The following is a 22,253-nucleotide window of genomic DNA, read 5'->3' on the forward strand; positions in this document are numbered from 1 at the left end:
AGCCTGAGGAGGGTGGGGTTTGGGGAGGGGAGGGACTTCAATGCCATAGAGTCCAATTGCCAAAGGCGGCCATTTTCTCCAGGTGAACTGATCTCTATCGACTGGAGATCAGTTGTAATAGCAGGAGATCTCCTGCTACTACCTGGAGGTTAGCGACCCTAGGAATCAAGTTAAAGGGGACACAGCATTTCATGGCTGAAGGGTTGCCAGGTACCCCCATGGCAACTGATGGGGGTGGGGGGAACTTATCTGCAGCAAACTGAGGCCTGGGTCTCTGTCGCCGTGTCATCACTTCCAGCACACACCGCAATTGACGTCATAACCTTGCCAGTGACATGGGGACGCTCTGGTATTTGGGCAAAAACTCTAGGGTAGATGCCGTTTTTACCATATTTTGCCCAAATGCCAGAGCGTCCCCATGTCGCTGGCAACGTGATGACATAATTTCTGGTGCGCACCAGAAGTGATGCTGGCCTCAGTTTGCTGGTGATAAGTCCCCCCGCTGGCCCACTGAACGGTGCCGAGGAAGGGCCCCCAAATTGGAAGATCCCCTCCCTCCGGCTGGGAACCTTACATAGCTGCCATAGGAAACAAACAATAGAAGATGTATATGTGTGTGTGTGTTTATAAAGAAGCAGAAATCCTTGCTTATACAGTGCCCTTCTGTCCTTCAAAAAAAAAAAAAAGCCCTAATACATAGGGTTGTTAGCTTCAGGGTGGGAAATTCTTGGCGATTTAAGGGTGGAGTTGGAGAGGGTGGGGTTTGAGGAGGGGAGGGACTTCAATAGGGTATAATGCTATTTTCCAAAGCAGCCATTTTCTCCAAGGGAACTGATCTATGTTGTCCGGAGATCAGTTATAATTCCAGGACATCCCCAAACCCTGCCTGGAGGTTGGCAACCATACTTACAGGATACCTGCCTTCTATGGAGTCAGAATCATGGCCCCTCTGGCTCAGCTGACACCGGGGCCTTGGTTTTTATATGCCAACTTTCTCTATCACTTAAGGAAGAATCAAACCTTCCTTACGGTTGCCTTCCCTTCCCCTACAATCACCTTCCCTCCCCCTCCCCACAACAGACACCCTGTGATGTACGTGGGGCTGAGAGAGCTGTGACTAGCCCAAGGTCACCCCGCTGGCTTCGTGCGTAGGAGTGGGGAAACCAACCCAGTTCACCAGATTAGCCTCCGCCGCTCATGTGGAGGAGTGGGGGAATCAAGCCCGGTTCTCCACCGCTCCAAGCCACCGCTCTTAACCACTACACCAATCTGGGAGGTCGCAAGATGGATTGTTTCTGAATGGGTATTCCTTATGGATATAGAAACGAGGCTTCCTGTGCTCGCCTGAAGCTCTTCCTCCTCCACTGAGGTAAAAGGAAGCCAAGACTGGCTAGTTGCATGAAGAAGACATGCTTCATTCTAGTGTGCTGGATGACCTTGGGCAGGTCACCCACTCTTACTCTAGCCTACCTCACAGGGTTGTTGTGAGGATAAGATGGGAAAGAGAACCATGTAAGTCACTTAGCCTCCCCATTGGTGGGAAGGCCAGGGTATAAATAGAGTAAATACATTTCCAGTTACGTGTTAAAGGGTACTCGGACTTAAGTTCATAATGGATTCTGTGTGAATAGGCACCCTCTTGGCACCAGAGCTCATGGAGAATTCCTCCCTCTACTTCAGATCTATTTACTGCCACACTTTAGAGGCAAATATTTCTACAGTAATGGCAAAATCCGCACGTGGAGGAGAGAGAGAGCATGCCGAAAAAACCACCCAGGCTCTCCCACTTAGCGCAGCCATTGAAGGAAACAATCGAGAAAGTTATATGCAACAAGCATTGGGTGTTTCCATTGGTCTTTATTTTCTTAAATACAGAAGATTACACGAAGTGTGGGCTAAATTTTGCAGCGACAACTAAAAAGTTCATTAGTAAAGCGAAGAAAATGTGACCGTGAAAGAGAGAAACTAGCCATAATTAAAAAAAAAAAAAAACTTTGGACAACCGGACAATTTCACAGCATGGGAATGACAGCATTATTCATGTTTCGGTACAACGATTTTCTCTGAGAGTTAGAAAGCTAGAGACGTGACTGAAGCAGAAAAGCTACACGGGTTCAGACCCTGGCCCTGGGGATTGCAGAAGCAGCAGAAGATTAAAACGCTAAACCCCCCAGTAAAGCAAGTTTCGAGTGGGGCCGGTTCCACAATGAGGCAACCTGAGGCAGGTGCCCCAGGCAGCAGCTTTTTGGGGCCAGCAACCTCCCCCCCCCGTTGGCCGCTCCCCTGCTGACCTACCATTGTATCGACTGCAGCCCCTGTTTGGGAGTGAGATAGGGTTGCCAACCTCCAGGTGGTGCCTGGAGATCTCCCGCTATTACAACTGATCTCCAGGGGACAGAGATCAATCCTCTATCTCCAGTGCAGTTATGACAATAGCTACCTTGCTAATAAATGCACAATTGCTTCAAGGTGAATAATACCACAATTCCAATGCCATTTCTAAAGCAGCTTCCAAACTACCAAGAATAGTAACGTTGCCAACTCTAACTTGGAAAATTCCTGGGGGTTTGGGGGCAAAGTTTGGGGAAGGTGGAGTTTGGGGAGGAGAAGGAGTTCAACAGGGGCCTGATGCCGCAGAGTCCACCCTCCAACCCAGCCATTTTCTCCAGGGGAACTGATAGCTGGAGATCCACTGTAATTCCAGGAGCTCTCCAGGCCCCACCTGGAGGTTGGCAACCCTAAACAAGTATGCAAAACGGCATAGGTCTGCACTGTCTGAAGATCAGTCCTGGTAGATATCGGCCGGGATTGGGGTTGCCAGCTCTGGATTTGGAAATTTCTGGTGATTTGGGGGTGGAGCCTGGGGAAGGTGGGGCTTGGGCGGGGAGGGACCACAGCAGGTCATAATGCCATAGTGGCCCCCCTCCAAAGTTGCCATTTTCTCCGGGTAACTGACGAAGGGAGCTTTGACTCTTGAAAGCTTATACCCCCCAAAATCTTGTTGGCCTCTAAGGTGCTACTGGACTTTTCTCTAGCTGGTCTACTGCGGACCAACAGGGCTACTGTCTGAAACTATTTTCCCTGGGGGAACTGATCTCTGTAGTCTGGAGATGAACTGCAATTCTGAAAGATCTCCAGGCCCCAGCTGGAGGTTGGCAATCCCAGCTCAGGATCCAAAGCATTTTGGGTGCACTTTGTGTGGATTTCAGGGCCCTGTTGCAGCCTCACATATTGTTTTTTTACATGGCTGGGAAACCTTTGGAGAGGAATCCTACACAAGGGGGTGTGGCTGGTAGGGTAAGTTGACAAACACCCACCATGCTTTTGGATCCTGGTCATAGGTTGTTCACACATGGGTCCTTTCACTCATGTTTGCCCCCGGACTGTCTTGGTTGTTCCTTGGAGTTATGCATGGGTTTTCTGTTCACTAGGGATGACCTCACTGCCAGTCGTCACAAATCCTGGACCTTCCCGTTCTTCTGTTAACCAGTTTCTTCCCTCTACCCTGATCTCAGCCTTGGTGAAATCCCCCGTGCATAATGCAAAGCGCGGGACATGCAAGCTTGGTTTCTCTCATAGCCAGTTACAAAGCAGTGTGTCAAGAAGCGGGGATTCAAATGCTCCTTGTTTCCTGGGCGCTTTTTCTGAGCAGAAGAAAGGCTTTTTAAAACCGAGGCTTGGATTTCTCCCTCCCCTCATTTCAGATTGCTCTGTTTTTTTGTTTTTCTATTCTTAAAATGCTTTTTTATGCAGCAATTGGGTTTTTTTGGGGGTGGAATTTTCTCTCACAGTAAGCTCTACAAAGTAAGCCAATTACAAAGCAGCATTTAAAAGGGAGGGGACTTGATTTGAGTTTGGAGACAGCTGGCGCATAGATTCCCAATAGGAAAGTGTTAGTCCAGTGAACGAACCTCAGGTAAAACTCCCATGCATAAACGACCATAGTCTTTGAACCAGGCAAGTAAAATCACTGTGCTACAATTCCTTCTTCATTGACATGTAAGGGCTAGGTCACTCCTAATTGTTAATTTTTAAGCAATGACACTTCATAGTAGCACTAACCCCAAAAAGCATTCTTTGTACAGTTAATGTGTTTATACCACATATAGGATCCTATGAAATTTAGCTCAGTTATTGAATCTCATACAACACGAGGACTTAGAAGAGGCTATTTGCTAAACTACAATTAACATCCTAAGCCGAAAATAAATAGACAAATGAATGAATGAATAAATAAATAAATAGATTTTTTTTACAGTCATATGGGTTTGTCAACCACTCAACAGCATGGAAACACTTTGCACAATATACTCTTCTGCTTCCCGTTTCATAGATTAGCATGTATTAAACAATCCCTTCCATATGCTTTTACTGGGTTTCTTGCTTTATCAAATATATAACTTCCTTTCTCCTTAACTATTCAAAAGACTTTATCAAAATACTCTGTGTTATTAAAATCACAATCTGTACGAAACTATGTCCCTTTAGACATGGAAAAACATTGCACGTTTCCAAGCTTCCAGTGGAAGTCCCTCAATCAAAACACTACTGACCATCAGCCAGTTCTGTGTATAGAAGACAAATCCCTCCAACAGCCAGCAATGGTGGGAAAAAAGAGTCCACCATAAGCAAGTAGAGTAGAAGAGAATGGCCTGTGGGGGAGAATAAAAACTGAACTGAGTCCACCACAGGTACTGAGCTCCCATTGAGAAAGTTAGCATTGGAAGCTCATAGCACATGCTGTGAACTGCATCCTACGGGTAGGATGCATTTTGTTGTGGCTGTGAAGCCCCTGCCTTGCATTCCCACTGATGGTTCAAACAGCAGCAGGAGAAAAAAATTAAAAATTAAACAATTAAAATTTTTAAAACTCACTGGTGTCATGAGCATGATGACATCGCTTTGGGAGGAAAACACAGAAAAGGTGGGCGGTAGCTCTAGGAATCGCTGGAAACTTTATGGTAAACCACAGAGTTTCTGGCAATTCCTAGAGCTACTGCTGTCACTTCCAAGATTGCTGCACTAAATTCTGGTTAGGATCACATTGCTGGAAACATTTTCCTGTGCGAGAAGGCAGCAGAGAGAAAACAGCTTGGCAACATGCTGGGTTTGTACACATTTTAACTCAACCATGGTCAAGCTTGCTGTCGGAATGCAGCTGTCACGTAGATTTGGCCTTAAACTTCAAGTCGCTAGTAAAAAAGCTCACAGTGTCCATTTGCAAAGAAGAGTCACATTCCACAGAAACATCAGTCTACATGAACAAAGAGCCTCCTGTGCTCTGTAGGAGGGAAAAATATTTTGAAAAATATACATATTCCACATGTAACAAAAAAAAATCATGATTTTTAAAATACAAGAAGTCCAAAACAAGCAAATACTAAAATACAATACGCAAAACTGGCCAGCAACAAAGGTCAGTTATTTTAAAGACAACGGTGTGCATTTGGGGTGTAAAATAAAATATTATCTGCTGAAGGCAGAAAACTCCATTAAGTTAAATGGAAAAAAATAGATATATCCAGAAACTGGAAACCCTTTTTGACTACTACAGAGGACACTCAATACACACAAAGATCTGGAAGCTTCATCTCGTAGACTGGAATGGATTGGTAATGAACATGGCCGGCGGTGATTGTAGTGGTTCCGGAGGGACTCGGAGGGGGCCTACAGAAGAGGAGAGACAACGTATTATTTCTCAGCTTTACCATGCACTGGCATTTCTATTTATTTTGGTTTAAAATGTTTGCCCTCGAAGCGGCGTGCAGAAGTGGGCTCTGGAGAAATCCCCAAATGGCAGACAAATTAGCTGCTTGTATCATTTCCTTTGACCCCCTTGCGTTATTCAGCCTTAGGAGAACATTGGAGATATTCTTTCACAGTTCAAGAGGAGCAATGGTAAAACTCAAGCTTGGCCTTCCAATGAACGGAATGTGCCACCCTAGAAAAGAGCTTAGAAGAAGAAGAGTTGCTTTTTTTTTCCAGCCAACTTTCTTTACCACTTAAGGAAGAATCAAAACGGCTTACAATCACTCCTCCACATGAAGCCAGCTGGGTGACCTTGGGCTAGCCACAGCTCTCTTAGAGCTCTCTCAGCCCCACCTACCTCACAGGGTGTCTGTTGTGGGGAGGGGAAGGTGATTGTAAGCTGGTTTGATTCTCCCTTAAGTAGTAGAGAAAGGCGGCATATAAAAACCAACTCTTCTTCTTCTTCTTCTACCATCTGATCCTTTCAAACGGGAGATGCCGGGGATTGCATCTGGAACTTTCTGCATGCCAAGTAGATGCTCTACCGTTGAGCCACTCTGCAAAGTTATCACCTTTAATTGCTCCTGTACACTGTAGTGTACATTATAGTGTGGGAGTGTGGTGTAGCAGATAGAGGCTCAGACTAGGATCTGGGAGACCCAGGTTCAAATCCCCACTGAAATTTGCTCAGTGACCTTTGGACAGTCACACAGACTCAGATTAAACTGTCTCATAAGGTTGTTGTAAGGATAAAAATTGAGGCAAGGAGAACCATATTAAGTTGCTTTGGGTTCCCATTAGGGAGAAAGGCGGGGTATAAATGAAGTAAGTAAATAAATACATTGTGAGCAAGCTTGTTTACCAGGAAGTAAGCCCTACTAATTTTAATGGGACTTCCTTCCTGGTAAGCATGTATAGGAGGGCAGCCAAAATTAGTCTAAACTTTTTTCTAATGTGACAAAAAAGTTAAACCTCTAGGAAACCGCAACAGCCCACTAAGCTGTACGTATTTTCAGTAACTCTTTTGTCCTCAAAGTCTTACCGAACAGTGCGCTCCAATATCTCTGTCAGCCTCTCATGAAGCAGGTTCGCCTGCAAAATGGAAAGATGAAACATTTCAGAGAGATACCGGATAACCAAATGGTACCCCTTCTGGCCATCTAATACTGGACAACAGTAAGTTTGCTCTACTGGAACTGTCTTCTATTGCACTTGGTTTTGCTGTCTGGGGGCAAAAACACACGGTCGCTTTATCCTTCTTTATTCCCTGTTTCAGCCAGGATTCAGCCAGGATTGAACGTATGCGTTTTTGCCGAACGTGCGTTCGATCCTGGCTGAATCCTGGTTGAAACAGGGAACAAAGGAGGCTAAAGCGACCATGCGTTTTTGCCCTGGGTCTTTTCTGACAACATGTTTGGGAGAGCTAATCTAAGAGCACAAGTCCACAATAGTAAGACTTTTGCCCTGACCTGGATGGTCCAGGCTAGCACGATCTCATCAGATTTCAAAAGCTAAGCAGGTTCGGCCCTGGTTAGTATTTGGATGGGAATCATAGAATAGAATCATAGAGTTGGAAGGGACCACCAGGGTCATCTAGTCCAACCCCCTGCACAATGCAGGAAATTCACAACTACCTCCCCCCCCCACACCCCCAGTGACCCCTACTCCATGCCCAGAAGATGGCCAAGATGCCCTCCCTCTCATGATCTGCCTAGGGTCATAGAATCACCATTGCTGACAGATGGCCATCCAGCCTCTGCTTAAAAACCTCCAGGGAAGGAGCGCTTACCACCTCCGAAGGAAACCTGTTCCACTGAGGAACAGCTCTGTTAGAAAATTCTTCCTAATGTCTAGATTGAAACTCTTTTGATTTAATTTCAACCCGTTGGTTCTGGTCTGACCTTCTGGGGCAACAGAAAACAACTCAGCACCCTCCTCTACTTGAAGATGACAGCCCTTCAAGTACTTGAAGATGGTGGAGACCACCAAGGAAGTCCAGGGGTGCCCCACACAGTCAGGCAATGGCAAACCACCTCTGTTCGTCTCTTGCCTTCAAAACCCCATGCGATCGCCATAAATTAGCTGCAACCTGACTGCGCTTTCCACCACCACGAAGACTTTGGCACCCAAAGTATCCTTGGGAAAATGGCGGAAGCGTCTATGCAATGGAAATGTGGCATAGAGCAACCCACTCTGTAGAACTTCTTGAATAAATGTTTTTTGGTTAGAACTTGGAGCTGTTAAAACTTGCAAGTTACACTTGAACCAGTGGATTATGGTTCACAATACAGGTACTCACTTTAGTTTCACACTGTGCTGCAATTTCTTCAAAAGGAGCCTTCTGGAATTTTTCTATCACCAACCGCTGCTTTTCCTTCTCTTGTTCCTCAAGAGCATTGCTGTCTATTGAAAGACATTTTTTTAAAAAGAAAATACACAGGAAAGTCACATAATAAGAGCAATCAGAATAAGAGAAACAGAAACCAGAATGAAGAGGGCAAAGCAAAGGGGGGCAGAAGCCTTTTCCTCCCTTTACCAAAGCAGTAAGATGTAAAAAACACAAGATGTGAAGTAATTTACCTCTGCTTGGAACCACATTATCACTAGTTGGAAATGGAGATACGAATGCAGAAATAAGGTACTTTACCACTCAAGTTAAAACAAGAGAATACCGCAGCTGATGGTCAGTTGGGTGTAGTGGTTAGAGCATTGTGGAAGATCTGGGAGACCTGGGTTCCAATACCCATGTGGCCACGAAGCTCACTGGGTGACCTCGGGCTGGTCTCTCTCTCAGTCATTGTAACTTACCTCAAGGGTTGTTCAGGTGGGTACACATGAACACATGAAGCTGCCTTATACTGAATCAGACCCTTGGTCCATTAAAGTCAGTATTGTCTACTCAGACCGGCAGTGGCTCTCCAGGGTCTCAGGCAGAGGTCTTTCACATCACCTACTTGCGTAGTCCCTTTAACTGGAGATGCCGGGGATTGAACCTGGGACCTTCTGCATGCCAAGCAGATGCTCTACCACTGAGCCATGGCCCCTCTCCATGGGTTTGGAACACAGTAGAAGAGCAAGATTTGAGTCCTGCAGCACCTTAAAGAGCAACAAGATTTCCAGGGTACAAGTTTTGGAGAGTCAGAGCTCCCTTCATCAGATACCTGATGAAGGCAGCTTTAACTCTTCAAAGTTCACACCCTGGAAATTTTGTTGCTCTTTAAGGTGCTGCAGGACTCGAACATTACTTCACAGAGTTGTTGTGAGGACACAATGAGAGAACTGCGTACGCCGCTGCCGTCCTGTGATGACAGCTTTTCTCAGCATGCTTGCCATTCTGACTGAACTTCCCAGGAGTCTTTGGGGAGAAGCCATGACAGTTAAACAGGGATCAAAACAATACAGTTTTGCAGTGTAGACATAGGCCTCTGTCATGGTTGCATCTGAAGAAGAAGAGTGGGTTTTTATATGCCAACTTTCTCTGCCACTTAAGAAAGAATCAGACCGGCTTACAATCACCTTCCCCTCCCCTCCCCACTACAGTCGCCCTGTGAGGTAGGTGTGGCTGAGAGAGTGTGACTAGCCCAAGGTCACCCAGTTGGCTTCACGTGTAGGAGTGGGGAAACCAACCAGCTTCACCATATTAGCATCCGCCACTCATGTGGAGGAGTGGGGAATCGAACCCGGTTCTCCAAATTAGAGTCCACCGCTCCAAACCACCGCTCTTAACCACTACACCACACTGGCTCTCTGGTTGGCCTTCAAGATACAAAGGAGAAATAAAAGGGGCCCACCAGTCACTAGGACATAAAAAAGAAGACCAAGGCCAAGGCTGATGGTGCAAAATAAAATAAAAATATATTTTATTACTTAGTGAAAATCCCCCAAATTCCCTGTGCGTTTCGCCAACAGGCTTCTTCGAGGTAACCTGTTAGTCTTGCAGAGATTCTCCAAAGGGAATATAAGATCAGAATCACTGCAAAGACTAACAGATTCCCCTGGACAAGCCTCTTGGCGAAATGCACTGGGAATTTTAACTGCATAATAAAAAATGTTTTTATTTTATTTTGCACCATCGGCCTTGGCCTCCCTTTTTATCTTCAGGACGCAAAGTCAGCACAGTCTACCGTGTCATTTTTTCTGTCACACAGAGGCCTGTCAGCGGTTTCATAGCTACAGAAAGGCAACCAACCTTACCTATTGCCTTCTTCAGGGTTTCAAAGGTGATCTCTTCTGTACTGTTCACCTAAAAAACAAAATAACGTTGAAGTTGTTGAAGCATTCCGAGTCAAAACCAGCTGCAGTTCATCTCAAGGGTCTCGCTTATGCCTTCCTCCTGAAAAGGGTCTTCTGAACAAATTGTCATGAATAACTGTTTTTTTATTAAATCAAACAATCAATGCTATAGATTTGCAAGTTTGAGTCAGACTCCTGTTCCTCATTGTTCCTTTCTCCATGGCCGTTTATGCATGGCTGTTTCCTCGTGGTCACCCTATCAACTACTTCGGGGCTTTGCTTTGATTATGCTTGCATTTTCTGACCGCCAGAGGTCACCTCTCTCCCTCTCCCCCCCCCACCTGCATTTCCACACACTTTGCCAGCGTTTCCTAGATTCGTGTTTAGCCAGCAACTGGAAAAATGCAGGGAAAACACGCGGAAATGCCCGAGGAGAGCCAGACGACCTCTGACAGTCGGAAGATGCATGCATAATCAAAGCAAAGTCCTGAATAAGTTGGTGGGGTGACCGTGAGGAAATAGCTATGCATAAATGGCCCACGTAGGCCTTTCTCTGTGCCCTTAAAAGAATCTGTGAAAGATCGGTCTGTTGACAGCCATGGACTCTGAAATGACTCTGAAATGCCCTCTATTGTTTTTGCTGTGTTTTCCAGCACCAGACCAAAGGCTGAATCTCACAGACTTGTTTCACAAGCAGTGGTACTTTCTTACAGTGCAAGGAATCTTCCCCTGACACAAGAACCTCTTGCGGAACCCAAGATTCTTTAAAATGTCATTTTAAAGTCCTGCTCCAATGGAAACAGCCAGGAGATCCCCTTCCATCAGAGGAAAGCTTCCAACTTGGCTAAGCAGAATGGGTGGATCCCAGCCACAGCGTTCTTCAGCAGATATGTTGATGTAGAAAAGATTATTCCCCAAAGGACATAAATTGAAAACCTGAAGAAAGTACTAAAATTAAACCTGTTTTCATTAATGCAGAAGTTATAGATACCTTTTCTTGAAGATTGCAGCCAGGCAGAATGTCTACCTGGATGGATAAAGTATCCACCAGACTTCTCCTCCGTGACAGCCTGTCCTCATCTGAACAAGGAGAACAACGACAACATCATTTTATGTCCCTGTTCATCAAAACGGAAGTGAGCCCAATAGATTTCAGTATCTAGCTCTTGTTCGTGCTCCATCATGTCAGAAATGTGTGTGTGACCGATTCGGGTTGCCCCATTTGGGACTGTAAACATCAGTTCCCGGAAAGAAAATTTTAAAGATTCTGTCCCCTGCACCCCCTGATTTTTCAGAGGGGAAGGTTTACTACATGTTGGTGTTACTGAATTCAGCCAATTCACTTGGTTCTTGTAAACCTCATACCCTGAAAATCCTGTTATCTCTAAGGTATGACTGGATTCGAACCTAACTAGAGTGGCTTCCTTCCAGAACCAAGTGGATCCTGGGCTGAACTCATTCATTTGAAACTGGGTTAGGCATCGACAACCCAAGTTAACCCAACCCAAGACTGGTAACCCTTTAGGGAGGAAGGGCAACAGTCCAAATGTGCAGAAGCTGTAGGAAATGTACAAAGGAGCTCAATGCAAGCAGTAAGAGTAGGCTGAAGATAGAACAAGGAATACAGCTACAGCTGTATGGCACAGGAACGTAGCAGGAAACGAAAGGCAGACACTGTTCACTTCCTATCTTCCTACAGCGTATCAGGCTGTCTAGGGATCCTACCCATGAGAGGGGAAAGCTACGATGAGGAGAAGCAGCCGTGGTTCAAAAGTTACCTTTCGACTTGCGCCTGCGCTTATGAGGCTTTCTGCGGCATCGAAATAGAGCTAAATTTCAAGAGGTACCGAAGGACAGAAAAAAGAAAAGAATGCTTTATGCAGAAGACCCAGCTGCAAGTTAGAAAACTGGGGGGCTAGTCGAAAAGATTTTGACCAGGATCCCAAGGACTGCATGTCCCCCAAAGGTGTCTGGACTTGTGTTTGGTTCACGAATGGCAGCTCTTTTGCCACTCATTTTGCATGTTGAGAAGGAGAGAGAGCAGCAGCCCATCCGTGGATTTGAGACAGAAGAATTCGAACCACCCACCACTGCGCATGTGTCTGGATGTTTAAACTTGCCACCCACTTTCAATGCACTTTAGCCAACGTTTGCAAGTGGATTTTCCCACTTCGCACAGCAAAATCCAGTTGCAAATTGGATCGAAAGTGCAATAGTCAGCGTGTGCCAAAATGCCTCCCAGACTGAAGTGCTGGTACTAGATCCAAATGTTCTGGGTCTGGAGCATGGATCAGGATGCCAGCCCTAGGGCTGTGTAGGATCTGAGACAATGTGTAAGCAACGGTCCAGGGGTGGTGCAGAAGTGCCTTACAAAGCAGCTAGTAAAATGGACCAAATGGGTGACATAGCCAGGGCAGGCCTCGACAGCTGTCCTGTTCCCAGGCTCAGTCAACACATACCCTGCTAAGTCAGTGGAATTATTGTGCACTTAAAGCCCAGTTCTTTCTGAAGTGGTCAATTTATGTATGGGGAGTGGCAGGAGGATTACAAGACCAAATACTCCTCCGTATAAAAATCACCTCCACAAAGGGCTTTTCCACATTCTCATTTTCCTTGTTTCTAAGTTCCTGTTTCTCTGCCTCCCCCCCCCCAGTTCTGCATGTGTTTTACTCCCTCTAATGGTGGATTCAATATCCCACAGGTTTATATCAGGCATAATAAATCTCCGGGGAGATATGTTGTGTGATATCGAATCGACCACTAGAGGGAGCAAAACACTGGAACCAAACACCCCCGCCCCAAGAAACATCAGCTTACAAGCAAGGAATGAGGAAAAGTCCATAGAAAACTAGGGGCCAAACGAGCTGTGATGGCATCCTCATGGACACCACAAGGAGGCCGTCACCATTTGAAGGTGATTTAACAATTCTGTGAGGGCCTGATCCTTATCGGGACTGCAGTGTAGTGGACTGAGGTCCTTTTGCCCCCCTCCCGAAGTACCGAAACAGTCACCCCCCCACCCACGTGGCTGTTTTCAGGACTTGAAAATGCAAGAGGGAAGAGACAAGAGAACCGCACCTCAGGCCCAATAAGGCTCGGGCTGTTGCAGCATTTCAAAACCACTTTAAAATGGCGGTGACGTCCCCAAGAATGCCATTATAAGTGTGGCCCTAAATGTCAAGGAAAGGAGTTCTAGCCAAGCCTTTCTCCCTGAGACATTAGCTTTCCTACATGTAGGGAATTCAACTTTTCCACCATATGTAACGATCACCCTCCGCGATGCAAATATACCACCCCAGTGAGAACTTGGTGGTGGTGCTGGGAAGCGCCATCAAGTCGCTACCCCGTAGGGTTTTCAAGGCAAGAGATATTCAGAGGTAGTTGGCTGTTGCCTGCCTCTGCATAGCGACCCTGGACTTTCTTGGTGGTCTCCCATCCAAGTACTGACCAGGGCCCACCCTGCTTTGCTTCCGAGATCTGACGAGATCGGGCTAGCCTGGGCTATCCAGGTCAGGTCCAGTGAGAACTTACGCCGGAAATATTTTTTCAGCAACTCGGTATGGAAGCTGACAAGCGAGATACGAAGAGAGGCAGCGCCATCTGCCTCTCAGAAGATGCTCCTGCCGGTATGATGGTAGAGCGCATTATTCTATGTAATTCAGCCTCAGGTACCTTAAACAGGTAAAGCAACAGGTGAAAGGTCAAATACCTGTCACGAGTGGAACGTATGGCACCGAGAGTCTCTCCACACAGTAGCCGCTGCCGCCCAACGATTCGGCCATTTGGTTGGTCAGGAAAAACAAGTTGGTCTCTTCTTTCTCGAGAGACTTTGGGAGGCTGAAAGACAAATTGAGCCATGATTAATTAATTGTGTGCGTGTGTGTGTGTTAAGTGCCGTCAAGTCGCTTCCGACTCATGGCGACCCTATGAATGAAAGTCCTCCAAAATGTCCTATCCTTGACAGCCTTGCTCAGATCTTGCAAACTGAGGGCTGTGGCTTCCTTTATTCCTTTATTATTAATTAGCAATGAATAATTCGTGATCGGTATATAAATAACTAAGTCCAGCCATGGCATATTTAGAAATGTTGGCTGTAGATGATAAATTAAAGTTGAAAAATAGTTATTCAAACTATTTTTATAATTCTCAAACAACGTATGCTTTTAACACCACACTTGGACCTCCACATGCTTTATACCTCTGATTTGATTTTTAAGGCCCTTTTTAGTTTCCCAGCTGGGTTACCAACTCAAAATTCAAAAGCAGCCTAAAATAAAAACGACTGTGGTGGATCAGGCCAATGGCCCATCTAATCCAGCATGCCATTTCAAGAATGGGACAATCAGGAGGCCCTGGAAGGCAGGACATGGAAGCCGAAGACTCCCCTGTCAGTGGCACACAGAACTGGAATTCTGGGATTACTGCCCCTGAAGATGGAGGTTCCATTTCACTTCTGATGGGTCTATTGTCTGTGAATTTGTCTACTTCCCTAGAGAATATCTTCGTAATAGGGTGTGGACATGTCTAAGATTATTTTAATATTATTTTCTCTGGTTACATGGGATAAGGATCCCAGGATAGCTGCGACTATGTGCCTAGGCACTTTCTGGAACAGCAGCACCCTTAATGTCTCTCCTCCCTCTCATTGGTTTTAAAAACTTAATTCCTAAAGCATTCTGGGCTGCCTGTGATTTTAAAAAAGAAAATAATAATCTCCCTAGGGGAGCACGTTGGAGGAAGGCAATGGCAAACCCCCTCTGCTTAACCACTCGTCTTGAAAACCCCACCAGGGGTTGTCATAAGTCATCTGTGACTTAACAGTGTGTGAGTATGTGTGATATATATCTATATCTATATCTATATATATTGCATCTAAAAATGTTCTGTAGATCCCAGCCCACTCTGTTATTTATATTATATGTATGTAATGTATACCTATGGGATGTGGAATGGTACGGTATAGCCTTATCTTGTCACATTTCAGAAGCTAAGCAGGATTGGTACTTGGAGGGAGACCTCCAAGGAAGACTCTGCAGAGGAAGGCAATGGCAAACCCCCTCTGTTAACCACTGGTCTTGAAAACCCCACCAGGGGTTGCCATAAGTCGACTGTGACTTAATGGTGTGTGTGTGTATATATATCTACACTCTATCCATCTATCCATCCATCCATATACACACACACAAACACGATAGACAGACAGACAGACAGACAGATAGGCACACACACATTTGGTTTTGAAGGGTTACTCAACCCTCAGGTACAACTTGGGAAGATTGGGGGGGGTGAGGGAAGGGGGATAGATCTGTTCTATGAACTCTTTTGGGTTACAGCTTCCTGGATCCAATCCATTAGGTTTAGAAGTCCAGACAAATCTGTTATCTAAACATTGTTTCCTGCTTTGGGACACAAGCTTGTTGGAAGAAAATGCTTAACATACCAATTTAAAGGAGTCACATACCTGCACTTCTCTCTGAAAATAGTTTCTGGTAAAAAGTATGGGGCTTCTAACGTTCTGGTTTCAATGACCTACAATGCAAACAGAAAACCAAGTGGACCTGAATAAAGCACATTGACCATGTGTTCTTGATTTGCATCTTGTCTCACAATCTCTATAGATTTGCAAATGGAGAAATACGCCAGCAACTTGTTCAGACAAGAGGTGCACTTTCCCTTAACCAATTCACGGTCAGAAAGGCTGAGCAGATTTCCTGCCACATTCCCGCAAGTGTCCAGAATTTCTCTTTGCTGCATTTCACTCATCCTGGTATAACTAAGAGAATGGCCACAATTAATTCTGGAATTGCAGCGTTTGGTTCCTTCTGCTCATTCGAACCTTCCCCCTTCTCTGTCTTACCGATGCTCACACGTGGATTAACAAAACACTACAAAGTCCAACCTGATAGCATCATATGACAAAATCAAGATTATTTTTTGAGCGTACACACATTCCTGTGCACTAGTTGAAGAAGAACCCTGCACACAGAAAATGGTAAATGCAGGAAATACAAAGCTGTTCAAAAATGTTGTAGAACTAGTCTGCTCTCCAAAAATATGATCACCACGCCCTATGCGCCCATCCTGAACATTTGCTTTGGATTTTGCTTTTGCCAAAATACAGTGGCAGGTTCTGCCCTTGCCCACATAAGATTCTGAAGAGGTTGTTGTACCTTACTAATATGCTGGCAGAAAGCAGGAACGGCAATCATTTGGCTCAGGAAGTTGAGGTACGCCGCGCCCACTGCCATCACACTACAACGATGGAACATTGGCAAGTTGTCTTCATTAAGGATCGCGATATCCTTCCATTAAAAATAAAAAGAGAACCAAGTCATTTGTTTAAAATCCTGACACTGTTCATTGCTCAGAAAATGTGCAGAATTATGAGGGGTTGCAAGTAGGACTGTGCATTATCGATATCCCGAATTAAACAAAACCCTGAAAAATACCTTTTCCAGAAAAATTCAGAAAAAAAAAATCAGCATTATTCGGGTCTGCTTTTTCAGCCCCCTCTTTTTTTGCTACCATTTTTGCCAGTAGAAAAAAAAAAACTTACATTAATTTTCAGGGTTCCTTTCAACTGGCAAAAATGGCAGCAAAAAACTAGGGGGCTGAAAAAGCAGACCTGAATAATGTTGAATTCTTTTCCAGATTTTTTGAAAATTTTCAGGTTTAATAAACATGAACGAAAAATACCGAAAAAAATAGGCACACACCCCTAGTTGCAAGATATGAAATTGAAGCTCTCAGGCTCTTAAATCTTTAATCCTAGGGCATGAACAATTTTAGATTTTCAACCTTTCATCAGTGGAAAGGAGCACTGAAGGATTGGTGATCAACACATGTGGCAAGTTCTCTTGCCAGATACAAGGTCACCATATGAAATGCAGTAAGTTGTACTGAGTGGAACATGCCTTAGAAACTTGTTGGAGAAATGAGGGACCCATGCACCAGATTGTGAGTGTTATGTGTCACCAAGTCGCTTCTGACTTATGGCGACCCTATGAATTCATGACCTTCAAAATGTGCTATCATCGACAGCTTTGCATGGTCTTGCGCCAGCTGAGATCCACTCAACTATTTTGAGTGAATCTCTTCATGCACCATGTGCAGATTTCTTCAATGAAGTCTCTTGCTTTCTCTATGGAGGCACTGGTGTTATGGAACAGGCTACCATGGATGGTTCAGAAGGCACCCTTTGTTGGGTATGCAAGACTGTGGTATTTTGTAAGGCACATCTAGAATAACACCATCTGCTTTTTACTAGTGGACAGAGGAGTTGTGTATTGGAAGGATAATCCCAATCTTTCAATTATTGCTTAGTTTTATAATTCTGTTTCCAAAAATTGGGTTTTGACTCTGTTTTTTGATGCCAGCCGCCTTGACCGGAGTAGAAGGCAGGGTAAATCTTTTTGGAAAAAAATAAAGGAAAGGTTCTCAAGACATAAAATTATGCACCAGGTACTGAAATCTGAGCATGGACAGTAAACTTGTGGACGAGAAATCTGGCTGCAAGATCAAAATCTTTGCAATATGGATTCTGTTCCCAAACTCAACTAGACAGTCTCCCAATCCCTACCTGCAATGCTATCGCCACTCTGATGAGGTCAATGACCACTTCTTCGTTGGCTAATTCAATGGTAATGAGGGCCAGGGTCGTGTACAGCAGTTCAAAGTTCTTCTGGACATTGTCTTCCTCTTTACATCCCAAGTAGACATGCCTGTACAGCTGCTGGCCACACTACAAAGAGCAGAAAGCAGGAGATTGATCTCAAACTTGCGGAACATTACAAAATAGAAAGCAACTAAGTCAACATTGGAAAGTGTTACTGGAGCCACTGAGGAAGAATTAGGGAATGTTTTAATCATTATAGAGATTGTCTTTTAGAAGAAGAAGAGTTGGTTTTTATATGCCGACTTTCTCTGCCATTTAAGGAAGAATCAAACCGGCTTACAATGACCTTCCCTTCCCCTCCCCACAACAGACACCCTGTGAGGTAAGTGGGACTGAGAGAGCTCTAAGAGAGCTGTGACTTGCCCAAGGTCACCCAGCTGGCTTCATGTGTAGGAGTGGGGAAACAAATCCAGTTCACCAGATTAGAATCATAGAGTTGGAAGGGACCACCAGGGTCATCTAGTCCAACCCCCTGCACAATGCAGGAAGTTTACCTCTCCCCACATCCCCAGTGACCCCAACCCTCCCCCCACCATGCAGGATACCACAATCAAAGCACTCCTGACAAATGGGCATCCAGCCTCTGCTTAAAGACCTCCAAAGACGGGGACTCCACCACCCTCCGAGGCAGCACATTCCACCGACGAACAGTCCTCACCGTCAGAAAGTACTTCCTAATGTTTAGGTGGAATCACTTTTCTATTAGTTTAAATCCATTACTCCGTGTCCTAGTTTTTGGAGCAACAGAGAACAAGCTAGTTCCCTCATCAACATGACATCCCTTCAAATATTTAAATATGGCTATCATGTCTCCCCTCAACCTTCTCTTCTCCAAACTAAACAAACCCAACTCCCTAAGTCTCTCCTCATAGGCCATGGATTCCAGACCTTTGACCATTCTGGTCGCCCTCCTCTGGACACGCTCCAACTTGTCAACATCCTTCTTAAATTGTGGAGCCCAAAACTGGACACAGTATTCCAAGTGAGGTCTGACCAATGCAGAATACAGTGGTAGTATTACTTCCCTTGATCTAGACACAATACTCCTATTGTTGCAGCCCAGAATTGCATTGGTCTTCTTAGCTGTTGACTCATGTTCAGTTTGTGGTCCACTAAGACTCCCAGATCTCTTTCACATGTTTGCTCGGGGCCCACCGCTGGCTGCCCTCCCACCTGGGAGGGGGAGCGGGGTGCCCTCCAGGCCTTCTCTGCATGGCCTCCCCTGTGGTTGCCAACCTCCAAGTGGTGGCTGGAAACCAGGAAACCCTAGCCTCTCCCCCCCTGCGAGATCTACACCTGGTTATGGCCCCCGAATGATGTTATAAATGAGCAAATGGCCCTTGGCAGGAAAAAGGTTCCCCACCCCTGCCATAGGGTTTTCAAGGCAAGAGATGTTCAGAGGTGGTTTGCCATTGCCTGCCTCCGCGACATGACCCTGGTATTCCATGATGGTCTCCCCTCTATATATTTGCCAGGGTCGACGCTGAGTGTGTGTGACTGGCCCAAGTCCAAGGTCACCCAGAATGTTTGCAACCGAGATCCTGGCGTCAGTATTTAAATAAACTAAGGGAAATCACTAAGATTGTTGCCCTTAATATCCCACTTAGCATCTTTAGATATGCCCGTACATGGTGCTGTTACCTTTTTCATGAAGCTCACATCTTGCTTTGAAATTTTGTCTCGCTTTATCTTTAGATCTGAAACATCAGGTATTATTCTAGGCAGAGACAGAGCGGCCTGTTAGTTTATTTTTTTTTTAAAAAAACCCACCCAACTTTAATAACAATAATTTGTAAACCAGCAACTTCACAGGAGTGGGAAGCATACTGCGAAATGTGCTAATCTATTCAGGCATTCTGGAAGCGATTTCCATTTTAATTATACCCACGTTTAACCATGACAGTAGGTTTTCTATTTTAAATGGAGGAAATCTTAAAGTAATTGTGGCCGGGTACAAGAATATTCATTTGATGTTGTGTACAGCATTGTTTGGGATAAAACAAAAATATAATTACAAGCTTAATTAAACCAGGGACAAGCTGCTTAGCATTCAGGATAACGCAGCTGGAAGATGGAATCCTCCGGCACTTTCAACTGTTACCTTCTTGTAATGTTGCTTGTCTTGTTGACACAATAAAATGCAGCAAGCTGTAGGAAAGTTATTAATAACTACTTTAAAGGGGAAAAAACAGTTGATTAAACGGCTTTATTTTATGTTATTCCCCCCCCCCCCCCGATGCAAGATCAGTTGTCCATCTTCACTATTTAAGTTCGATAGCCATTAATGCATGGCTGTTTCCTTGTGGTCACCCCGCTGACTACTTCGTGGCTTTGATTATGCTTGCATTTTCTCACTGTCAGAGGTTGCCCCACTCTCCCCAAGCATTTTCTCGTTTTCCCCGCAATTTCTGGACGCTGGCTAAACACGAATCCAGAAAACACAGGCAAAACATGCGAGAACGCGCAGGGAGAGCAAGGCGACCTCTGACGGTCAGAAAATGCAAGCATAATCAAAGCAAAGCCATGAAGTAAGTTAGCGGGGTGACCACAAGGAAACAGCCACGCATAAATGGCCAATGTGGAAAACATCTAAAGCAAAAAACCCACAACGTCTAATCTTCAAATGACAGGAAGCAGGAGAAGAAAGTCCCATGTTTCAGGGATGTTGACAGCGCAAGAGCTTAGGAAGAAATGGACAATGGTTTCCCCCAGAAATAATGGGTGGTTATTTGCCAGAATGTGTTCACGCACAGTCAAGTCACTCCAAAACATGACCTCCGAAACATCCTACTATCCTTGGTCAGATCTTGCAAACGGAAGGTCATGACTTCGGACTTTTATGCATGGCTGTTTCCCTCGTCGTCACCCCCCCAATGACTTCGGGTCTTTGTTTTGATCGTGCACATCGTTTCCGACCATCAGAGGTTGCCTCGCTCTCTCCCAGCGTTTCCCCACATTTTGAGGGGCCTGTTTTAACTCAAATTTGAAAGCGCGGGGAAAATGTGGGGAAACGCAGAGGAGAGTGAGGTGACCTCTGACGGTCAGAAATGGAATGCATAATCAAAACAAAAACCCAAAGTTGTTGGAGGGGTGACGCAAGGGAAACAGCCATGCATAAAAGGCTTTTTCTTAACAAAGTCAATCCATCTCATATTGGGCCTTCCTCATCGCCAGATACCCAGAAAATTAACCCAAACTGGGTTCGTCATGGCCGTGATGTTAGCCACGCCAGGGAGGTCTCCATATGCATCCATTTTAGACTGGACCCAAGATCAATAAGGACCATCCCTCAATTTAGCCTCTTCTTTCTTTCCTTTCCCAGGACAGAGAAGATGAGATATGCAAAAGGGAAGCAGGAAGATATCAAACCACAACAGGATGGGTTAAGACTCCCTATTAGTGTGTTCCAAGCCTTTCCCATCTACGGAAGTGTACAAGCTGCTATAAGAACATCGTAAGTGGCAGCCTGAGCAGAGATGAATTACACAAGGGTTTCCCAATGTGGCACCCATGGACGCTATGGTGCCCGCCTAGGCTTACCAATTGCTTGGTGGGGGCGGGCAAAAGCTCGCCAATCCACCGGGCTGCTTGCTGACCAGCTGAGGGTCGGCTGGCTAAAGAGGGGGAGGCTCGCGATGTGCGCGCATGCCACCTGCACGCTGCCCCGATATCGCTTCCAGGTTTTCCCAGAAGCAACGTGGATGCTCTAGCAATCTTGATTGCTAGAGCGTCCGCGTTGCTTCTAGGTAAACCTGGAAGTGACACCGGTGTGTTGTGCAGGGTGCGCAGGGTGCGCACGCGTATCACGTGCCCCCAGTCATGCCCCTGCAAAGCTCCCACTGGTGGAGAGAAGGGACCTGGCAACCCTATGCCTGCCAGTACTTCTCTTTGCACCTGCCAGGCTTTTCAGAAAGTGGGTGCGGCCACTGTAAGGCAGGGCTGGTTATCAGCTGCCTCATTCAAATGAAAGGGTTTTCCATGGCTGCAATAGGAGGATAGGTAAGTACCCGGGCTTTCAGTCTTTCCTTCTTTTTATTCCCCCTTCCCTTCCTCTCTTTGTTTCTCTTCACCCCCTTCTGTGATTCTTTCGCAAAGCGAGGAGGAATGTATTATGTTTGGCTCCGCCTCCTGCAGCAACCATTTTTGGTTTGGCTCCACCTCCTGTGGAAGCCGTTTTGGGTCTGCCTCCCACAGAAGCCATTTTGGGGTGGCACTTGCCACCTCTTCTGAAAATTTCAAATGTGCCCACAGGCTCAAAAAGGTTGAGGTCCCCAAATTACAATTTTGGGGTATTTGGTTAGTATTTTTTTTAAAATGAGATGACCTTCCATAATTTGCTTCTTCTTCCCATAATGCAAGTGTTGGAATCTAACACCTACAGCAATTAATCAGTGAGCTTGTCAGCTTCGGATGCCAGAGGCTGTCAAGACAGGCTATTTAGATCTTGACCTTCTTTTCCCTCCTCCATTTAATTTTATTTTTAACCTGAGAAAGCGTTCTGCTGAATTCAAACGTTTGCACAACATTTTGAGCCATTTTGTTTAGCCCTAGTAAAAGGGATCTGCCCCCACTTGAAAGCTCTTATCCAGACCGCGAG

The 22,253-nt window shown here is 45.4% G+C and overlaps 1 protein-coding gene across 1 annotated transcript in view; it reads right to left on the reverse strand.

The window, feature by feature from the left end:
* Positions 1-5,561: 5,561 nt before the first annotated feature.
* EFR3A (EFR3 homolog A) overlaps positions 5,562-22,253 on the reverse strand; it is a 59,760-nt gene continuing 43,068 nt past the window's right edge. The window contains exons 14-23 of the mRNA XM_056854119.1: positions 19,298-19,373; positions 17,561-17,722; positions 16,152-16,283; positions 15,443-15,510; positions 13,691-13,818; positions 10,973-11,061; positions 9,943-9,991; positions 8,048-8,151; positions 6,791-6,840; positions 5,562-5,667 (exon numbers count right to left, since the gene is read on the reverse strand). Of these exons, the coding sequence (XP_056710097.1) occupies positions 5,562-5,667; positions 6,791-6,840; positions 8,048-8,151; positions 9,943-9,991; positions 10,973-11,061; positions 13,691-13,818; positions 15,443-15,510; positions 16,152-16,283; positions 17,561-17,722; positions 19,298-19,373 (964 nt within the window). The remainder of the gene's footprint in view (positions 5,668-6,790; positions 6,841-8,047; positions 8,152-9,942; positions 9,992-10,972; positions 11,062-13,690; positions 13,819-15,442; positions 15,511-16,151; positions 16,284-17,560; positions 17,723-19,297; positions 19,374-22,253) is intronic.

This window comes from Euleptes europaea, chromosome 8 (assembly GCF_029931775.1).
Source record: "Euleptes europaea isolate rEulEur1 chromosome 8, rEulEur1.hap1, whole genome shotgun sequence".
Lineage (NCBI taxonomy): Eukaryota > Metazoa > Chordata > Lepidosauria > Squamata > Sphaerodactylidae > Euleptes > Euleptes europaea.